Source organism: Symphalangus syndactylus, chromosome 1 (genome assembly GCF_028878055.3).
Source record: "Symphalangus syndactylus isolate Jambi chromosome 1, NHGRI_mSymSyn1-v2.1_pri, whole genome shotgun sequence".
Classification (NCBI taxonomy): domain Eukaryota; kingdom Metazoa; phylum Chordata; class Mammalia; order Primates; family Hylobatidae; genus Symphalangus; species Symphalangus syndactylus.
The window spans coordinates 65,983,509-66,006,455 of record NC_072423.2 but is presented as its reverse complement, the minus strand read 5'-3'; the positions used below and the strand labels follow the sequence as shown (position 1 = coordinate 66,006,455).

The following is a 22,947-nucleotide window of genomic DNA, read 5'->3' as shown; positions in this document are numbered from 1 at the left end:
TCATTCCTAAAGTGATAGTTCAAATTATTATCTCCAAAGAGGGTTTTGTGGAGAATAAAAATGATGTGTATAATTGACAGTGAATTTTGAAAATGCCTAAAATAATCAAATTGTTTAAATAGAGATATGTCAGAGAGGAAGGCTCTTAACTGTTTAGGCAAAGCCTCACAGCAGGTGTTAAGTTGGGAAGAGTCCCCAGTGTCTACAGGTAGTTTTTGTTAAGTCTTCAGGGGTACCTGCACATCCTAAAGGTAACATATGCTCATTTCTAAGAGGTGACCAAATAAACCAAATTGCTATTCTTAGGGGAGGGAGAGACTTCCAATCCAAAACTCTTAAATGGAATAAATTTGTGATTTGGTTTCTTCTGCAGCATTGCATATTTATGGAGCATTATCTTTAGAATTTCTCTGCATACCACCCTGATCACTGTTATACTTCATTAGGGAACAGTTCACAGATTCCAAATAGCTAGATGGATGATTCCTGTTGTATACATACTGCATCCAGCCAGTACTGCACACACTTGTTGACTTGTTAAAATTAAACAAAATGAACGGAAACTTTGAAAATGTGTTTGCTGCATATGAGCCTGCCCCTTCAGACATTGTTGGTTCCTGTTATTAGTTACATGTGCATCTGTTGGTTTGTTATTATCAGTGGACTATATACCGAAAGTTCTTTAGGAATAAGATTCGAATGAAAAGAATGGTACTTTGAGCTATTTACCTTAAATATAGAATTACACATGGCAGAACTAAGCAGAAGGGAATACAGAAATACAAAACTATAAATTACAAGCCTGACATCTCTTTTGATAGGGCTGTGAACAATTCAAATTATGGTTGGAGAGCCCTGAGACTATTAGCACGGAGAAGCCCTCACTTCTTCCAGCCAACCAACCAGCAGTTTAAAAGTTTACCAGAATATCTTGAAAATATGGTAATAAAGCTAGCCAAGGAATTACCGGTAAGTACCATAGATCAACTTTTCATACCCTTCATACCCTTTAGTTGACGTCTTCTTTAAAATTGCTATCACTATGTGAGCAAAAAACTGACTTAATCATGTGAAAAACCAGTGATCCACAAGCTCCCATGTTTTAGAATGAGGGAAAAACACATTGGAATATACATTTACAGGAAATACATGAGTTGATAAAGTAGTAACTGATAATTTTCTATACAGCATGTAATTTAAAGTTCAACGGGGCTGTGGGTATAGTGGCTTATGCCTGTAATCCCAGCACTTTGGGAGGCCTAGGCGGGCGGATCACGAGGTCAGGAGATTGAGACCATCCTGGCCAACATGGTGAAACCCCGTCTCTACTAAAATATAAAAAATTAGCCAGGCGTGGTGGCACGTGCCTGTAGTCCCAGCTACTCAAGAGGCTGAGGCAAGGGAATTGCTTGAACCCGGGAGGTGGAGGTTGCAGTGAGCCGAGATCTCGCCACTGCACTCCAGCCTGGTGACAGAGCAAGACTCCGTCTCAAAAAAATTAAAGTTCGTGATACTTCAGGTAAACTGTTATGCACCTATACACACAGACAAGAATTTTTTCCTGTTTGCCAATGCATTATATTGTCTTTTATTAAAGATAAAAGATAAGAATCAGAAACTTTTAAGGACACTGTTGCTACTGGCTTCCTTGAGGCCGTCTTTACTAAGTAAACCCTGGGTATTTGCAAATCCTGGAACTGTGCTTTTCACTGCCTTCCTGCTTCTCATATTGGGGGCGGGGAGTCTTTCCAACTCTGGGGTCTTCCCAAGTTCACTCATTCTTCAGGTGAAGATAGTCCCACTTAGGATCCTTACCTGACACTGTCATTTAATGCTCTCAGGGGTGAGGTTCTGGCACCCTGTGCTTGGAATCTCACAACCATCCTTATCCAAACAAAGTACCTGTTACCTTACTTCAGAGGCTGGCGTTCTTTCAAACATTCTTCTTTCTCATTTTTAGCCTCCTTCTGAAGAAATAAAAACAGGTGAGGATGAAGATGAGGAAGATAATGATGCTTTACTGAAGGAAAATGAAAGTAAGAACTGAATTTTCTTGATTATCTAACAAAATTGAAGAAGATTGGGGTTCTTTGTTGATAGGTACATTATTTAATTTGATCGACTTCTCAACTTCTCCCATTTTATCTCACTGTTTCTGACTTATAGTGAGGAATTTAAAACATTGCTTAATAATAACTTTAAAAACACTACATTTTATGCAATAAAATTGGGAAGTAATGGTACTTTAAAAGGGAATGAAAATACATTTGAGGGCGACCCATACCCCTGTTAATTATTGGTTATTGGAGGGGGAGCACCTCATTTCAGGGAAAGCCTACATAATTATAACATAGGTAACAGCTTTAGCTTTGATTATTGACCATGCTTATTAAGAGTGGTATTGAACTTATGGAGAATATAAAAAATAATTGTTTACTTTTAAAATAAAGTCTACTAAAGGTGGTTAATAAAACTCATTGGCCCCACAGCTTCCCATTTCTGTTGTATACTTAGAATTGCACATAATTTATATTCTCTTCATTTTCTAGGTCCTGATGTTCGGCGAGACAAACCTGTAACAGGAGAACAAATAGAGGTATTTGCCAACAAGCTGGGTGAACAATGGAAGATTCTGGCTCCCTACTTGGAAATGAAAGACTCAGAAATTAGGCAGATTGAGTGTGACAGTGAAGACATGAAGATGAGAGCTAAGCAGCTCCTGGTTGCCTGGCAAGATCAAGAGGGAGTTCATGCAACACCTGAGAATCTGATTAATGCACTGAATAAGTCTGGATTAAGTGACCTTGCAGAAAGTCTAACTAATGACAATGAGACAAATAGTTAGCTTCTTTTTTTTCTTTTTATTAAAACTGTGATAGATTTTGTTACCAAGCAGCATTTGATAAGAGGTCCACTGGTTTTGGTAAACAATAAACATTTTTATAACAATTGTTGTACAGTCAGCTGGTGCTCTAAGAACAATAGAACACATATTGGCTCAAACCAGAGTTTGGGGAGGTTGGGTTGAGATAATGACCTAAACGAAGTGACCTCAAGATCACAAAATATATTTTTGTTAAGTAGATGTATTTATAATGAAGTTAAATAAGCACTATTTAGGGATATGTTGTTTCCTATACCAAATTAGTTTCCTGTGTGCTGTTTGTTAGTAGTTACAAACTTTATCTTGAAATCCCAGAATAACTAACAAACAAACACTTTCTGAAACCATATGACTGCTCTGTTCTCACTTATTCGTGCTTTCAAGCAGAGGATCAACAAATGATGGTTTGTTCTGCCTGCCACGAGTCTTGATCATTAAAATTGTACTGGCACCCAGCTGTGCTCACTCATACTGTCTATGACTCCAGCGACACGATAACAGCAAAGCTAAGGAGCTGCAACACTTTATAGCCTGCAAAGCCTGAAATAATTGACTATCATCTATTTTGTCCATTACAGAAAATGTTTGCCAACTTTAAAAGAAATGAAGTCTAAAACCTCACTTTTCCTTCTAGCCTTACAAAAATTGCCTGACCTCTCAAGACTTTTAATCACTTCAGGGATTCTTGTGACATTCATTCAAATGAGATAGATTTATGTGAACACACCCTATACACAGCAAAGCACTAAGTAGTAGTACCAGAAGACCGCACCACCGACTTTCCTGTTCCCACATAAGCATTTCCCTTTAGGGCTCTCAGATGAGGTCATCATTGTTTGTTTTTAATCCTGAAGAAGGGCTGCTGAGTGCAGATTATTCTGTAAACACTCTTAGGCCTAACCTAGCTAGTCAAGCAGTAATTTAGCACAGCTCTGATGTTGAGATGGCCTCGGTGTGAGTGGCACAGCATATAAGGCACATTCCGGAATCAAGACTTTCTTTTTTTTTGCCTACTCTCCCTTCTCAAAGAAAGACCTTACAGGCAAGGCTGAATTCTAAAATAGCCTTATTAGTTTAAAATGACACTGGTATAACTCTCATTTCTACTTGAAAAAACTCTTTGGAATAATGCTTTTTTAGATCAAATAATAAAATGAAATCAAGCTTTTTATAATGATAAGGAATTACAATTTTTAAAATTCTAATATATTCCATACTTTGCTCTAAACATAGCTCACCTGGTCTAGTAGCTACAGCATTTAGTAGCTACAGTCAGAAAATCTAAATTCTAATTAATTGTTCTGACCAAATGAGACAATGAATAAAAAAGACTTTGCAAAGTTACAAGCATCATACAAATATACATGAATCATTATAATTTTTATGGTCTCATCCTCCCCATTCTATTCTTAATCCCCTCCACAAAGTAGAAAGTATTGATTGCCAAGTCAAAGTTTAGGTGAGAAAGCTATTTACAAATAAGTTTCCCTGCAATGCTTATTTTATCCCCTCCTAGTGTTCACAGATTGCATCACATCAGATTTGAAAGTCAAATGGCTGTAATTTTCTATTTTTAATAGTTATCAGTGTTGTGCTCTGCAGAGCATTAAAACAACATACACAAAGAAAGATATGAGATGTTACGATAATCCCCAAACTTTTATTATAAATAACTCAAAATCAGAGCCAAACTGGCTGGTATTCTATGCTTTATCCTTTCCCTAGCAATCAGTCAAGGGTCCTGGAACAAAGATGAGTAACTAATGTATTAAAATGTAAGAAGCCTATCATATTGAAATGCCTCATATGCTTGGTATTTTCTACTATCACCTTAAAATCACTAAAATTCTGAAATAGACATTAAGATTTGGGGATTTTTTTTTTTTTTTCTTTTTTTTTTTTTTTTTTTTGAGACAGAGTCTCTCTGTCACCCAGGCTGGAGTGCAGTGGCATGATCTCAGCTCACTGCAACTTCTGCCTTCCAGGTTCAAGCAATTCTCCCACCTCAGCCTCCCAAGTAGCTGGGATTACAGGTGTGCACCACCACATCCAGCTAATTTTTGTATTTTTAGTAGAGACAGGGTTTCACCATGTGGCCAGGCTGGTCTTTAACTCAATCTCAAGTGATCCACCTGCCTCAGCCTCCCAAAGTGCTGGGATTGCAGGCGTGAGCCACCGCGCCCAGCCAAGATTTGGGGAATTAAAGGAAATACAAACACAACTAAGCCAAGGAAAGAATCTGACTGATAACATCACTGCATTCAGCATCCAAAGAAATCCATTACTTTTACAACTTTGTATTTCTTTTTAAAATACAGGCAGGCAAAGAAGATAACAAATATTTTTAAATGGATGCTTAACAGCACAGTGTTAATAACCATCTTCAAAAATTGTACAGTATTAAACATATCTTCAGCCAAGCTCCAACACTCAGAAGACAAAAGACTTGAGGTCAAAAGCTATTAATCCCTCTTTTTTTAATTATTATTATTAAATGTCCTCATTTTCTAAAAATAAGCAACCAGAGCTTGTCAACATTTTCTTAAGACTATTACAAAGCCATTCCAAAGTTAAATGTACAATCCACAGTACATCAGAGAGAGACACAATAATAAATGTATAATCAAATGTACTATTATTGATCACAATTTATTTTAAAGTCAGGAAAAGCCTACAATAGGCTGGACAAATACTTGATTGTGCCCATGTTTCCATGGGATGGACAGCAGCACTGAGTCACACAATGAGAGCAACACTTCCTTTTCCACCTTCCTGGAAAAATGTTTGTTAGATAAGGCAAAGGATGGGTGGCTACAGAATGGTGGTTTGAACCATGCAAGAACAACAAATAATAGGTAATAGGTGTGCAATAAACATCTGATTGCTGAATCTTGAGTGAAAAAGGCAGCAAGAAAAATGACCACAGAAGGAAACGGTTGAAAGGCATTTCAACTCTGAACTTTTTAAAATAATGCAAGAAATAATAAGCTTTTAAAAAATGTCTTTCTGCCACCTTTATATAGGGCAGCACAATCCAAAGATAATTTTCTCTTCTCTGTAATTTCTTAGGTTGGTGCACAGAGTGGTCTGCTTCTGTCCTCTTTTGTTCCAAATGAGGTGAAACATAAAACCACCTTTGTGTCTTCCTCTAAAGCTCTGGATTATAGAAATGATCAACAAATAACATTTATTTTCACATCTAAGCATAAATAGCTGAAATGAAGATTACTATTCACTTTCCTCTTCCATTATTTCAACTCTGCGAGGCCCATAGAGTAGAACGTAAGCGATATGCCAGTCTCCACCACCAGAAAGCCGTAAGATATCTTCTGGTGTTACGATGCTGACTTTGTCATCATCAAACTTAATCCATTCATCTAAATAACAGGGAGAAGAAGATGAATTAATGTTTTGCAGGCTTCTTCTCAGAGTTCCACTGCAAAAAAGGTATCAACTCATCAGAGGCACAGCAGTGCTCCATTGGCCACACCAACAGTCCTCCAAGTGCGGCCCAGTGGCCACACAGGCTTAAGAGCACTGCAGGGGTTCCACCAGGTTACAACTACTTCAATGACACCACTAGAGCACTGCTTGCCTTTTCCACCCGCATTCTCTCAAGTGTACTCTGGAATTTTCCAGAGGCTACATAATGTATGATAATGCAACAGACTGAATGCGAATACTAACAGGAGAACCCAGCTACCTCCTATTTAAGCCAGACAACAGAAATACATAAAAATGTAAATCAGTACCATTTCTCACTCATTTTGTTTTTACATTACCATGTAATGGGCTTATTACTATCATTTTTAAAACTAACTTTCTTAATTTCTCAGTTTTAATTTCTAATACAGTAAATATTAAGAGAGGCAAACCTCATAAACCAAAGCTCTTTGGGGCTTCAAGAATGTAAAGTGGTTCTGAGACCCAAAGTTTGAAAACCACACTACTATAAAGTTTATAATAAATGAACTGTTAAAATGATATTGAACAGCTGAAAAAAGAATACTCTTTACCTTGTTTCCTTTTCACCCATGATACATAATGACCTGAAGAACTAGACCTTCCCTGGTGTGTTAGTACTGCTTGTAAGTCATAGTATCCACAATTATTGGAGCCAATATCTAAAGAAAGATGTAAATCCATTAATATTAGACAATGAATAGACATGTGCCTTCTCAAGCTAAGTAACAATCAAGAATAACTCAAGTTCACATTAGGAAAGTATTATCAGAATCCAGTAAGATACTACTGTCCAATCATAGTTAAGGCTTCATGATTGATGTTTTAAGAAGTAACTTACTCATAGAACTGTATGCCAACGAGTAAATTTACTATATGTCATTAAGGTAAACTGTTCAAGAAACCTGACATTTTGTTTGAAAACCACATCAGAATAAGTATATATGGGGTAAGACATAAATTTTACCTTAAAAAGACACACATACAATAACTCAATTAAAATGAAAATGTTACTTACCATCAGCAAAAGAAAAGGGTTCATACTTAACTTCTTTCTGGGGACTACTCTTTTTGTCACTCTGAGGAGAAAAAAATGTTTAATTTTAAATCATGATTTTGGAAATAAAATTTGAATTCTCTATAAGTGTTCAATTTCATAAATATTTACTGTCTACAGTGCAAAGCACAGAGACAAAATACAGTCTACCTTCCAAATTACTAAAATGATATAACCACAGTTAAAACTGTAAATTCAGCAGTCCTACACTTTAATATAAAATCTTGTTACAGTACAGTAACAGACACCCTGAACATGATGACCAATTTTAAGCCACTAAAGTGAGAGCATACGAGTGAATACAGCAGTACAGTTAAACAGTGCTCTAGGGCAGAAAAGGAAAACCCAATTCCCCAGTGTTACCAAAATACTATCAAACCACAGACGTGGGGGAAAAAAAAAACTACCTCTAAAACAAGAATTCCTGCAATTTGTATTAAACCTCCTGAGCCATGTCCACTTACCATGCCAGCACAAATGAACTGAAATATTTTTCAGGAAAGACTTACCTACATTAAACAGGTATGATTGAAATTAGACAAGGACTCTTAGGAGGAACTCACTGCTTCAACTCATTTTAGCATGTAACATGACAAAAATAACTTATCTAGGAAAACAGCATAAAGTTCTTTAAAACTATAATGGTAATGAAGACAATGCCAGCAGCTTACAGCTTGATGGCAAGAAGTCAAAGGATTCCACAACAAAAAATGGCAACTAGGTTAATCACATCTTTTTTATACAGATAATGAAACCACCTACAGCAACCACTGAAAAAACTATACAAAGAAACACATTTAAAAACATTATAAAGTAAAACAGGATTCTAAAACACAGTTCAAGTAACCCACAAGAAGACAAAAAAAAAAAAAGCAAAACATCAAAAAAGCAAAACATCAAAAAAGCAGAATTAAACCCTAACATGTCAATAATTGCACTAAATGTAAATAGTCTATACCTAAATCACATTTAAATTTAATATAATTTAGGCCAGGTACAGTGGCTCACACCGAGGCGGGCGGATCACTTGAGGTCGGGAGCTCGAGACCAGCCTGGCCAACATGATGAAACCCTGTGTCTAATAAAAATACAAAAATTAGCCGGGCATGGTGGCACTCGCCTGTAATCCCAGCTACTTGGGAGGCTGAGGCACGAGAATTGCTTGAACCCAGGAGGCAGAGGTTGCACTGAGCCGAGATCATACCTATGCACTCCAGCCTGGGCGACACAGCAAGACTCAGTCTCAAATAAATAAATAAATAAATAAATGTAACAGAATTTAAATCAAGTAAGTGTGTTCTCTCACCATAATGGCATCAAACTAGAATCAACAGAAACATAACAGGAAAATTACTTAGACCCTTCTAAATAACCCATGGCCAAAGAGGAAGTCTCAAGATAAATTTTTAAAAATACAAGGAACAGAATGAAAATAAAAATACCATATATCAAAATTCATAGGATATAGTGAAATCACTGCTGAAAGGGAAATTTATATCACAAGGCAAGCAGAATAAAGGAAATAAGAGCAGAAATCAATACAATTAAAAACAGAAAATAGAGAAAAATCCATGAAACAAAGCCAATTCTTTAAAAATATCGATAAAATAAATAATCCTCAAGCAAGGGGGACAAACACAAATTACTAGTATCATCAATGAAACGGGATGGATCTCACTCACTAAACACTCTACAGACATCAAAAGGGTAATAAATAAATACTAGAAACAACCCTACATACAAATTTGATAAGCTTATGAGATGGATCAATTCTGGGAAAACAAATTACAAAAACAAATACAATATGAAATAGATCATTTTGAATAGCCCTATATCTATGAAGGAAATTAAATTTGAAATGTAAAAACTCCTGAAAATGTGCCTGCCTGTGTTTAGGCAATAGAAAAAAAATAAATAAAAATAAAATACAATAAAATAAAATAAATAAAAGTTCCTGAAAGTAAAATCTCTAAGCACAGACTGTTCCACCAATTCTATCAAATGTTTAAAAAAAAATTAACACCAATTCTACATAATCTCTTCAAAACACTAATGGATAAAAACAGCTAATAAATTCAGCAAAGTCAAGGATTTAAGATCCATATACAAAGTTAATTTTATTTCTATATGCTAGCTTTACTAGCCACTCTAGACAATGAAATTAAGAAAGGAATGCCATTTACAAAAGCATCAAAAAGAATAAACTATTTAGGAATAAATTTAACCAAAAAAGTCCAAGGCTTGTACACTGAAAACTATAAAACATTATGGAAAAAATTAAAGACCTAAATGAATAGAAAGACACATGAAGTTTATGGATTGTAAGACTTAATACTTTTTATTTTTTGAGACAGAGTCTTACTCGGTCACCCAGACTGGAGTGCAGCGGCACCATTTTGGCTCACTATGACCTCTGTTTCCCATGCTCAAGTGATCCTCCCACCTTAGCCTTCTGAAAAGCTGAGACTACAGGCACACACTACCACGCCTGGCTAATTTTTGTATTTTTTATGGAGACAGGATTTCGCCATGTTGCCCAGGCTGGTCTCGAACTTCTGGACTCAAGCAATCTGCCCACCTTGGCCTCCCAAAGTGCTGAGATTAGTCTTAATACTATTAGGATGGTAATACTTTTTAATTGATCCACAGATTCAATGTAATCCCCGTCAATCTTTTTTGAAGAAATGGACAAGCTGATCCTAAAATATACATGGAAATGCAAGGGACTCAGAATAGTTAAATAACTTTCAAAAAGAAGAACAAAAGTTAAGGCTGATACTTCACAATTTCAAGCCTTATTAGAAAACTACAGTAATCAAGACAGTCTGGTATGAGCATCAGGACAGACATATAGACCAATGAAATAAAATTAACAGTCTAGAAATACACTCATACATACAGATGGTCAAATTAATCTCTACAAAGGTTCCAAGACCATTTGATGGGCAAAGAACAGTCTTCTTAAAAAATGGTGCTCAGACAACCAGATATTCACATGCAAAAGAATGAATCTGAACCCACACCTCACACTATATAAAAAGTTAACCCTCAATGAATCAAAGACCTAAATGGAAGAACTAAAACCACAGAACTCTCAGAAAAAAACATACGTATAAATCTCTGAGGGCATGGACTAGGCACTGTCGCCCAGACTGGAGTGCAGTAGCGTGATCTCAGCTTACTACAACCTCCGCCTCCCCGGTTCAAGCGATTCTCCTGCCTCAGCCTCCCAAGTAGCTGGGATTATAGGTCCGCACCACCACTCCCGGCTAATTTTTTTGTATTTTTAGTAGAGACAGGGTTTCACCATGTTTTTGCCAGGCTGGTCTCGAACCCCTGACCTCAAGTGATCTGCCTGCCTCAGCCTCTCAAAGTGCTGGGATTACAGGTGACAGCCACCATGCCAAGCCCGGCAATGCTTTCTTAGATATGACACCAATAGCACAAGCAATTAAAGAAAAAAATAGACTGGATTTCATAAAAATTTAAAAAACCTTTCCTCTGCAAAAGACCCTAGGTTAAGAGGATGAAAACATAAGCTACAGACTAGGAGAAAATATTCATAAACCACATATCCAACAAAGGTCTAGAATATGGAGAACTCTCAAAATTCAAGAGTGAAAAAACAGTCCAATTAGAAAACAGGGAAAAGACAAGAGGAAGCATTTCACAAAAGAGGATATACAGATAGCAAATAAACACATGAAGACATGCTCAGCTTCATCAGCCACTAGGAAGGTGCAAAGGAAAACACAGTATCACTATAAACCTATCCAATGGCTGAAATGAAAAATAGTGACAACACCAAATGCAGAGAAAGTGAATCAGTCACACCTTGCTGGTGGAAATGTAAAATGGTACAGCCACTCTAGAAAGTCTCTGGCAGTTTCTTGAAAATCTAAACATGCAACTACCATGCAATCTAACAACTGCATTCCTAGGCATTCATTGCAGAGAAATGGAACTTACGTTTACATTAAAACCTGTACACAAATGTTTACAGCAGGTTTATTCATCACAGACAAAAACTAGAAACAACCCAGGTGTTCTTCAATTGGTGAATGGTGAAGCAGATTGTGGTAAACTCACACCGGGGAATACTGATCAGCAATGAAATGGAAGGAGCAACTGATATGCACAACACCCTGGATGAGTCGCCAGAGAATTATGCTGAGTGAGAAAGGTTATATTAAAAAGTGAAAGAGTTTTTATTCCATTTGTATAATTTTTTTTTAGAAACAGGGTCTTGCTTTGTTATATAGGTTGGAGTGCTGTGGCACAATCATGGCTCATTACAGCATTTAACTCTTGGCCTCAAGCGATCCTCTCATCTCAGCCTCCCAAGTAGCTGGGACTACCAGTGTATGCCACCACATCCAACTGATTTTTTTTTTATTTTCATATTTTGTAGAGACAGGGTTTCACTATGTTGCCCAGGACAGTCTCGAACTCCTGGCCTAAAGTGATCCTCCTGCCTCAGATTCCCAAAGTCCTGGGATTACTAGCGTGAGCCACCATGCCTGGCCAACTTTCTTGAAATGACAAAAATTATAGAAATGAACGGGTTGGTAGTTGTCAGGAATTAAGGAAGGGGTATGGCAGAAGAAAAGTGGCCCTGTGGCAATAATGCAAGATCTTTGTGGTGATGGAAATGTACTGTATTTTGACTGCATCAAGGTCAACACTAGGTAAGGTTTTATGTGAAGTACTTTGAGGAGATAAGTATAAAAGGAATATGAGCTACAGATTACGGGGGGAAAGAAAATATCAAGCTTTTTCTACCACAAAGGACTCATTTACTCTAAGTAGAGTTCCTGTTTCTCATGCCTAAAGGCCAGGTGTGGTGGTTCATGCCTATAATCCCCAGCACTCTGGGAGGCCTAGGTGGGCAGATCGCCTGAGCTCAGGAGTTCGAGACTAGCCTGAGCAACATGGCAAAACCCTGTCTCTACCAAAAATACAAAAAAATAGCTGGGCATGGTGGCACACGCCTGTGGTCCCAGCTACTTGGGAGGGTGAGGTGGGAGGATCATTTGCGCCTGGGGGGTTGAGACTGCAGTGAACCTGAGTGACAAAGGAAGACCTTGTCACACACACAAAAAAAGGAAAATAAAATAAAACACATGCAAAACTTTAAAGATCTGCACCAATATATGGAGGATGTGTATACCTGCTAATTGTAATACAGATTCATCCATTTTTATTAATACTATACAAAGTATAGTTCTGAAGGAAAAATGAAGCAGGAAAGAAAAGACAGAGTAATTGCTGAGCACTGATGGGAGATTAAGATATTAAGAGTATAAAGTCAGCAGTAAGAACCTACTGTATTTGGCTGCTGATTCACTTTTTTATCTTCTAGATCCTTGAATTTGGATCGAAAAGACACCATTTTCTCCTGAAGTTCTGGTGTACACAGTTCATACATATCCAACATAAGAGGAAATTTAACATCCTATATACAAACAAAAAACATGTGTAAACACATTTATAAAGATATTTATTTACATTTATAAAGATATTTATTTAAAGTATCACATATCTGAAGTAATTCTTTCATAATTCAGATACAGTTGAAAATAAAATCTGTGAAAATCACTTGGAAATCTACAGTTGAAAACCTCTTAAGAGTGCCTATTTTCAAGAATGATCGGGTTCTAACTTTTTTAAGGTGAGAAATTTTTAAAACATGTTTTTCCATTAAATACTCTAACCCACAAAACTAACCACAGAGGAAGTACCAAAATTTACCTGAGAAAAGAAACATCTCAGAAATATTAGACAAGCTGCTGTGAAAATAATGGATCTCCCAAACTGGAATAAACTTATGTTTGTTTTTTTTTTTAATTTGAAATACAACTTTACATAGAAATAATAGTGATATAGTTCAATAGCTTATAGTAGTATATATTTAAAGTATACAACACTAGATACTTAAACTACATTTAACCTTCTCATACAACGCTAAGTATATTGGAAAATATACTAAGAATTTAAGCTCAAAAGGCTAAAATGATAGGCCCCTCCCAGGACTCTACGGAGATGTAGCAGAACTACAACTCAACAAAAACAGATTCTGAGGCTGGATCCTAAATCAAGGGATTACAATTTAAGTACTCTTTGGGCACCAGTGATTTAACTCTTTCTCCTTTGATCTGAAAGAAAGGAACTCTTTGGGAGGCCCAGGCGGGCAGATCAAGAGGTCAGGAGATTGAGACCACAGTGAAACCCCATCTCTACTAAAAATACAAAAAAAATTGGCCGGGCGTGGTGGCGGGCACCTGTAGTCCCAGCTACTCAGGAGGTTGAGGCTGGAGAATGGCATGAACCCGGGAGGCAGAGCTTGCAGTGAGCCGAGATCACGCCACTGCACTCCAACCTGGGTGACAGAGCCAGACCCCATCTCAAAAAAAAAAGAAAGAAACCACCTAGAATATAGTGCAGAGTGTTATCACTCCCTACCTCATGCCCATCTCCAAACCTACTGAATCAGTATCCCTGAAGCTGAGGACGTGGTCTAGGGCACTATTTCTGGGTAGTGCAGGAGAGCCATCAGAATTGTATATGAATCTTTTAAAAAATATAATATCCTAGGCCCCACCGAAGACCTACCCAGATGTTTGGGGGTGAGGGAGAAGCCAGGCATGTGTACAATTAAAAATAAAAAAGACAATAGATAATTCTAATATACGTTCTGAGTTAAGAATCACTTGTCTAATATTAATAACTCCCCTAAATATTTCAAAGAAAGCTTAACTATTCCTAAAGGAATAATGAAAGCAATTGTAAGTTAGCAATTACCTTCAAAGAATTACATTTCTTATACAAAGTAAAGTTCATTACTAACCTTAAGAACTTTGGCATTCACAGATTCCTTCTCTTTATAAAAAAATCGAACCATCTGAATGGTCAAGTAAGCAGGTAGCCGGCTGATCTTGGACTGAGGAGAGAAAATGGACAGAAATCCCATTACATCAAAATACCATACAAGTTTTAATTCTTTGGTGGTAAAAATTAATTTAATTCTTTGGTGGATAAAATTAATTAACTGGAAATATTTCAATGAAGCGGAATTTGGCTTCGAAAGGACTGCATAACTTACAGATTTGATATACAAGGCATTTCTTTGCAACGTTGGAGACTGTTTGGTAATTTCTTCCTGAAGTCGCTAAAAAAGAACATAACAGAAGACCAAACATTAGTTTTAAAAATTTTATTTCTGCAATATAGAATCACACCACTAAGCCTTGTAAAAACTAGCACTACTTAATAGGCAACATACAGTACATCAATGGGTTTATACCACTGAGACACAATTTGATGACAATATGGGAAGACTTTTAGATACTGTTCAATTCTTATAAGGCATCAAATAATTTACATTGTTGTGGATTCCTCCAAGTGTAAATATTGTTTGCTCTTTTTTAGTCACGCCCCAAATGATGCTTAGATTCAGAGAATTTTACATTATATTTTATATAACAAAGCTTTGTCATTCCTGTTTATTATCAGAATATTCACTCTAGAGGAAAATTAAGAGAGCCCAAGAAACTCCTGTTCTTTATGTTTTATGTGTAAAAGCCAATCAGCACCAATCAATTATTGTTAAATTTGAAAAAAGTCGTAACACAGAAACCTCTGTTAACCTAACAGATGTGGGAAAGCCTTTAGCTACTGCACATATCTCAACCAGCATGATCACCTTTCCGCTTCTTATAGCCCGTGTAACAGTGGAAACGGTATTTATCCCTCTGGGCATCATTTGGAAAAGGTGGTAGTGGTAATCTATGTTATAGTGTTATTGTTAGAATTACAGTCAGTACATGTAGAAAACCTGGTAAAATACTTGGCATATACTCTACATTTAACAAACATTCACTACTATTTCTAATGTTATAGAAAGAATTAGCACTACTTATATGCTCTGCTTTAAGAAAATAAACAAAAAAGAAAATAGAATTAAAATAACCTACTGGTAATGTTTAAGCATGTTACACTTGTATAATAATTTTTAACGTCTGATTTTTTTAAAATTACTAATCATATTACAAAAGGAATCACTGTGGAGTAGCTTTTTAACATTTAACCAAGTTTATTCAGCAGCAAAGCAGTAGAGAAACCAAGCCAAATTACTCAGGAATTATCAGAACAAAAGATAAAATATCTTAAAAGTTATAAAGGAAATAAATACATTTTAGGAATACATGTTTTTCAAGAAAGTATATCTGGGGAAATCTTAATATTATCACCAATCCACTATCATCTAGACCTTCTGGGTATGTTCGGTTTTCCTATACTTTTACAAAATTGTGAAGAAAATACTATCCTGGAGAGTCCCTGCCAAAGCACTCCACTCCACACTCTCCAATTCACACTGAGACTTCATTTGCTGGTATATCCTGAAACTTGCACACCATGCCTTACATGATTTGGCTCCTGGGAGTTAAGTAGTTTTGTGTGTTTTTAAACGAATTTCTCTTAAAAGTCACCATGTTCATATCCACACTGGCTCAAAACTCTCCCCTAGGTATCGTAAAACAGAGCATGACTCACTCTCTCTTCTTCTTATGCCCATTTACCAACCCTTCCCCTTGCCAACCTTACGCCAAACTGTAGATGAGAGCCCCCAGATAACAAATCATCTTGTTTATCAATATAATCCATGTCCTGCTTCAGTGTTTATCAACCCACCCCCTCTGCCCAAACTAGGCCTCTGCACAGAAGACCTATTCCAATGCCTCATCATTTTTCACTGACTTTTCTTCCTTCAAGACTTCTCTTTATTGGTCATGGTTAAAGGAGACAGCAAAGAGGATCAACCAAAATTTTTAAAAATTCTGCCCTCCAGGACCTTCTTCAAATATCTAGATGTTGCAATGGCTAACTTTTATTCATGTATTTATTTTTCATACAACTGTGTTTAGGAAGAAGCTAACTTTTAAAATAAATAATCCTGGCTGGGCACGGTGGCTCATTCCTGTAATCCCAGCACTTTGGGAGGCCGAGGTGGGCGGATCACAAGGTCAGGAGATCGAGACCATCCAGCCTAACATGGCAAAACCCTGTCTCTATCAAAAATACGAAAAATCAGCCAGGCGTGGTGGCACGCACCTGTAGTCCCAGCTACTCAGGAGGCTAAGGCAGGAGAATCGCTTGAACCTGGGAGTCAGAGGTTGCAGTGAGCCGAGATTGTGCCACTGCACTCCAGCCTGGGCGACAGAGAGAGACTCCGTCTCAAAAAAAAAAAAAAAAAAAAAGAAAGAAAGAAAATAAAATAAAATAAACAATCCTAATTATCAGTGCTTTTGCAGTGGAATCACATGAACTGTAATTTGAAAACTATTAAAAGATACCAGTTCAAATGGGGAGATCCTTCGAGAGATATACATATCCCCAAAGCATACCAAATTAATAAGTCAGCAAACAAAACCGTTATGTTTTATCCATGGGCTTATTAGCAGAGTGGAAGCTGACATTTTATGTGAGTCCGTATTCTTTAGTATGGCACTGGAAAGGCAGCAGTAACTGAATAATGAAAGAAGCAAGTTCTAGTTCTGGCTCTGCCAAAAGCCAATTAGATTACTTAAATTCCAGGGCCTCAACTGCAAGACAATGCAATGGCAGAACAACTACATGCCCTGATTTGCACAGAAAAATCCCAGTTTATACTGCATAATTACTAACATACCCTCATTCACTCTCCACCAGTGTCCTGGTTTAGACAATACATTATATGATCACCCTTAATGCTTAAGAGCACAAACCCACAAACAACCCTATAGTTACTCTCATTTTCACGTAAGAAAACAGAAGCTTAGGTTAAGTAATTTTCCTTAAAGTTAATAGTTCAACTAAGTTGTAGGGCCCATGAAAACAACTATCTCTAAGGAAAAATCTTAACAAACATGTAAATTATTCAACAAACATTTCTTGAGTGCTTTAAAATAAAGCAAGGTACAGCACAAAGCACTAGGTGCTTCTTCACAGTGTGAAGCAGGAACATCCAGTGATTAAAAAGTGAGACATCCCAATATTTGTTAGCATATGCAACCATGTCAATAATGTTTTTGTCTATGAAATGAAGAGCTAGTTGAAGTTTGTTTGATTTCTGACTATACAGTTGATTTTGTTAGTCGCAGTAATTATGTTCTACAAAGTCACCACAAGCACTGAATCAGTGAATACTGAACCACTGCTCCTAGGAGAAATACAGGATTAGATTCCCGCCAGCCTTTGATCACAACATTTTCATCAACCAATCAATACATAACCTTGTTTTATGTGTGTTTCTGTTTAAAGACACCTTATTTCACATACTGTGTTGATTAATTAACACTGAACTCAGAGCCAACAGCGCAACTCAGGCCCAACTGAAGCTTCTCTAACAAGTATATTTTCTTAGTAAGGCACATCACAGCCTTCCCACACTTAGAAACACTAGACAGCACTCAGCCCTATGCTTGGGGGGTCATCTTAAACAGTGAAATAACCAACAAAAAGCAGAAATTTTTTTTTAAAACAACGGTGCTAACATTCCTGCTAAAATGACATTTGTTTACCAAGCTGAAACAAGAAGGCCAAGTACTTGTTTGACCTCAGATGGGACTGTGTGTATCGGGCAACTCAAAATGTGTATTGCTCTGCACATGTCTACAAATGACCATTAAAGCCCGGCAAATAATGACTTTGGCTTACTCGCAAACATGGAATTCACAAACAACAAGGATGGACTGGGACTGTCCTTACCAATTTAAGTCCTGTAAAAAGATATTTGACTTCCTGATTGATAAAACAGCTAAGCTGAAGTTGATTTTCCTTTCCTTTGGTGACTTCTTCTTCTTCAGATTCTGTACATTTCATGCTTTGTAAACTAAGATAAGGAATATGCCAACGGGTATTCAATTTGTTATATACTCTTGAATATAATACATTATCCTAATTCCATTAAAATTAATAGTATCATTCATTGGCATTTAAAACATTTTAGTCTCCCAAGATTCATTTCAACATACTTAAGAATATTCATTTGGCTACCAACAATTCTAGAAACAACGAGTAATAAATGTGTATTAAAAGATAAACTGCAATAAACTCTAAACTATAAGCTGGTATTTAGTATGGTCTTATAATGGTCTTAGACGCCCAAAGGTACATAAACATAAATTTTTTCTAAGTTTTTCTAACCGTGACCTAGAAAACAGTACTTTCCTGATTCATGTTTTATTAACTGGTTCAATCTCATGTATATAGTTGATACACACCATTTTATACAATTAAAAAATTCTTTTTTTATTTTAAAAGTTATTATTAACAGTCACTTTGACATATAAGAAATTAATTCTTTATAAGGTGAATGAAAATGAGGTAGATTCTGCTAAAGATGTTCTTAGGAAAAAATAAATATCCTTCAATAAATAAATTTAAAATAATTATATTAATCAAAACATAATGAATAATCCTATTATCCTTCAAGATCACTCCAATAGGTATATTTTTCCAAATTCCTAATTTCCATTATTGTATTTTTTTAGGTATAAAAACCTCTGGGCTGGGCACGGTGGCTCACACCTGGAGGCTGAGGCGGGTAAATCACCTAAAGTCAGGAGTTCAATACCAGCCTGACCAAGAGGGTGAAACCCCATCTCTACTAAAAATACAAAAAATTAGCTGGGCATGGTGGCATGCGCCTGTAATCCCAGCTACCTGGGAGGCTGAGGCAGAACTGTTTGAACCTGGGATGCGGAGGTTGCAGCGAGTCAAGATCACACCATTGCACTCCAGCCTGGGTGACAAGAGCAAGACTCCGTCTCAAAAAAAAAAAACCTCTGAAGTATGTTTCTTCTACCCACCACCAATCAATCAGCCAGTGATGCTATTTATGCCAATTCTAATAAGGTATGAGTATAGTCTATATCTTAGCTCATAAGGATACGTAGTTTCAAACTCAACACCGAAGAACTGATCAATTAAACTTTTCTTTTTAGAAGGTGTTGCTGCCGATGCAGATGAAGAGTCTGTCTGCAAAAATTAAAATAAAATAAAAATTCCAACTTTATATAAATATCAATGTAGATTTGCTTCCACACAATCCAGTTTAGTAATACATATTTAAGTTTTTAAAAATGTAGTCCCTTACTGTAAAATCCTTCAAAAAACATTACCAAAAATCAACAATGAATTAAGTTTAATAAATAATACATTAAATTTAAATGTCGTATGCAAGCTTCCAAATTCTGAGTACAGATTGAGCATCTAAAGTATTTAAATACACATCTACCTATAAGACGAACTTATTTTAAGCCTTTGAGGGGAAAAAAATATTTAAAAAAATCAAGGTATAACAAAAGTCTACAATCACAAATATATTTCAATTACCTCTTTAACAGAATCATCCTCTATGGCTTCCAATTTCTGTTGCAATACTCGCATCATTTGTATCCAACATTCATTAGCATCCTATAATGTAAAAAAAGACAAAGTAAATAATCCTGGCAGTGAATGATCTACAAAGTTCTTCCAAAATAATCACTGTCTCCTAGGCAAGAAAGTGGTTTCCTTCTTTAAAAGTATTAAGCCAAGTAAGACATACGATCTTCCAAAAAATAAAGAATTCCAGAATAGCTTATTCATTCAACAGACATCTGCTGAGCTCCAATTTGTGCTAAACTCTGTACTAGATACTCAGCATAATAGCAGTGAAAATATAAAATTCAAGTAGAGATAAGGGTTATGAAGCGAAAAAAAGGATGGAAACAGTAAGTGATCAGGGGAAGGGAAGTGTGCTATTTCAATTAGGTCATCAGGGAAAGCCTGAGGCTTTGGCCTTGGAGCCATGAGACCTGAAGGAGGTGAGGGAGCTGGTCTTGCACTTATCTGACAGCCAAAGAACAAGAGCAAAGGCCCTGCAGGAAGAGGGCACTTGAAGGGTTTAAGGAAGCCTGTGTGGCTGGAGAGAGGCAAGCAAGGGGCAGAGTGGTAGTGATGAACTCAAGAGAGAAAGCCAGGGGCTAGAGGATTTAGGACTGTGGTAGAAAATCACTAGGGAGTACTGAACAAGGGGCCAACATAATCCTATCTTCATTTTAAAAAGGATACTGCGGGCTGTGTAGAGAAACTGCAAAAGGGCAAAGGCAGAGGCCAGATGGTCAGTTATAAGACTACTGTGCGGCTCCAGGCAAGAGACAGCCGTGGCATGAACTAGAAAAGACTGATGTTTATATTTCGAACTATGTTCCAATAAGTATGGTAAATGTAGGAAACCTAAGTTTTACATTTACAGAATGAAAAATACCTTGCCCTAATTACCTGTTGAAGATACTGTCCTTGTTCACCCTTCTCGGCAAACTGTGGGAAAGCCATGTGCAAAAACTGCAGTAGAATAATAGGTGGAATACTGGAAGAAGTTTTATCCATGGAATCAAACAAATCTCTAAGGGCTTAAAGACAAAGCAAACGTTGCCTTAGTAAAACAGTCACATATTTAATACACGCGACTGTAAATTAATTTTAATTAATACAAACAAAAACCTACTCAATTTTTTTTGTTTTTTTGAGATGGAGTCTTGCTCCATTGCCCAGGCTGGAGTGCAGTGGCGCGATCTCGGCTCACTGCAACCTCTGCCTTCTGGGTTCAAGCAATTCTCCTGCCTCAGCCTCCAGAGTAGCTGGGATTACAGGCACACGCCATCATTCCCAGCTAATTTTTTGTATATTTTTTTTAGAAGAGACGGGGTTTCACCATGCTGGCCAGGCTCTGGTCTCCAACTCCTGACCTCATGATCCGCTCACTTCAGCCTGTAACCCCAGCTATTCAGGAGGCTGAGGCAGGAGAACTGCTTGAACCCAGAAGGGCCTCCCGAGTAGCTGGGATTACAGGAGCATGCCACCATGCCTGGCTAATTTTTGCATTTTTTTTTTTAGTAGAGACAGGGTTTCACCATGTTGGCCAGGTTGGTCTCGAACTCCTGACCTTGTGATCTGCCCACCTTGGCCTCCCAAAGTGCTGGGATTACAGGTGTGAGCCACCACGCCCAGCCGCTTAAATATTTTTAAGTGTATCTACTCTTTGACAATTGTTGGACTCTCAATAAGAAAAAAAAATCATTTTTAAATCTTAAAGAACTCACCAGAAGACCTTACAAAGCAATCACTAGCTGTAAACAACTCTGAGCCCTGCCTCTCTCTCTCTTCTTGCCAGCCTTTGTCTTCCCAAACAAAGCAGGGTGTTTTAATTCAGTACAAAGAACACATAACCTCTGTTTAGGGACAAACAGGCATAATGTAATTGTTCTGCTACTCTGCCAAGATCAGGATAGAGGTCACCTCTCCCAACTTACCTCCCTTTAAACCTATAGTTGGTTCTCTTCTACTCAACTCCTGGAGATTTAAATCCGGGTCCTTAAACAGCGGACTCTACTGGACAGCTAAGAACCAAAACTACTAAGAATTTACCTTCTTCAGAAAATCTTCTTTTCACTTACCCCTCTCAGCAGCATGAATCTCATAGTCATGGACTAGTCTGTTCTCTTGGAGTTCGAACCATTTCTTCTCTGCTGACTTCCTAGTGATCATACCTTGCCCTCCTTCATGTACAGCAAAACTCTTCCTCTAGCTTATCTCAACTTGTATGTTTTATTAATACCCAAGATGTGAAATGTCACCTAACATCATTACACAGACTGAACCCACCAAATACTGCAGCATCTTAGCACAAAGCAGGGGCTCAATAAAATGTTCCTGAATAACAAAACTGAACACAATGTTTAAAAAATATTTTTGGAAGGAAGACTGAAATTTGGGCATCACTACCAAGCTAATTATTTTTTTAAATAAAAGCCTACATTTTAACAATACTTTATACACTACTCAAAAAAACAGATTTAAGATCTAGTATATATCATCAACAGAGCATCTCAAAAGTATTTCATTAGTTTGAAAGAAAAAGGTCAAGAAGAAACATAGATTGAAAGAGACTAATAAGACATAACAACTAAATGCAACGTGGGATCCTAAACTGAATCCTGAAGCAGGAAAAAAAAAACTTTTTTAATGGACAATACTGGGACAGTTGGCAAAATCTGAATAAAGACTGTATTTTAAGGTACTGTGTGAAACTCCCAAATTCTAAAAAAAAAATTTGTTTTTTGAGACAGTGTCTCAGTCTGTTGCCCAGGCTGGAGTGCAGTGACACAATCTCAGCTCACTGTAACCTCAGCCTCCCAGGTTCAAGCGATTCTCGTGCCTCAGCCTCCCGAGTAGCTGGGATTACAGACATGCACCAACACACCTGGCTAATTTTTGTATTTTTAGTAGAGATGGGGTTTCGCCATGTTGGCCAGGCTGGTCTCAAACCCCTGGCCTTAAGTGATCTGCCCGCCTCAGCCTCCCAAAGTGCTGGGATTACAAGCATAAGCCACCACACCCAGCCCAGATTCTGAAAATTAAGAATTGTCTTGTGGTTATGAACGTCCTTATTGTTAGGAAATACATACTGAAGTATTCAGGAATAAAACACCTGCTGTCTGGCGCCTTATTCTAAAATGGT

At 37.2% G+C, this 22,947-nt stretch overlaps 2 protein-coding genes across 10 annotated transcripts in view; one reads left to right on the top strand and one right to left on the bottom strand.

Moving 5' to 3' along the window:
* The window catches only part of THOC1 (THO complex subunit 1), a 52,850-nt gene extending 49,901 nt beyond the window's left edge, over window positions 1–2,949 (top strand). The window contains exons 19-21 of the mRNA XM_055236720.2: window positions 822–969; window positions 1,961–2,036; window positions 2,550–2,949. Coding sequence (XP_055092695.1) covers window positions 822–969; window positions 1,961–2,036; window positions 2,550–2,845 — 520 coding nt within the window. The 3' untranslated portion in view covers window positions 2,846–2,949. The remainder of the gene's footprint in view (window positions 1–821; window positions 970–1,960; window positions 2,037–2,549) is intronic.
* Window positions 2,950–5,514: 2,565 nt separating this feature from the next.
* The window catches only part of USP14 (ubiquitin specific peptidase 14), a 54,852-nt gene continuing 37,419 nt past the window's right edge, over window positions 5,515–22,947 (bottom strand). For all 9 annotated transcript variants that reach the window (XM_055236744.2, XM_063640696.1, XM_063640688.1 and 6 more), the window contains 10 exons: window positions 20,709–20,839; window positions 19,779–19,859; window positions 19,336–19,421; window positions 18,150–18,264; window positions 14,506–14,571; window positions 14,251–14,343; window positions 12,730–12,858; window positions 7,365–7,425; window positions 6,901–7,008; window positions 5,515–6,261 (listed from right to left, as the gene is read on the bottom strand). In XM_055236744.2, the coding sequence (XP_055092719.1) occupies window positions 6,113–6,261; window positions 6,901–7,008; window positions 7,365–7,425; window positions 12,730–12,858; window positions 14,251–14,343; window positions 14,506–14,571; window positions 18,150–18,264; window positions 19,336–19,421; window positions 19,779–19,859; window positions 20,709–20,839 (1,019 nt within the window). In that variant the 3' untranslated portion in view covers window positions 5,515–6,112. The remainder of the gene's footprint in view (window positions 6,262–6,900; window positions 7,009–7,364; window positions 7,426–12,729; window positions 12,859–14,250; window positions 14,344–14,505; window positions 14,572–18,149; window positions 18,265–19,335; window positions 19,422–19,778; window positions 19,860–20,708; window positions 20,840–22,947) is intronic.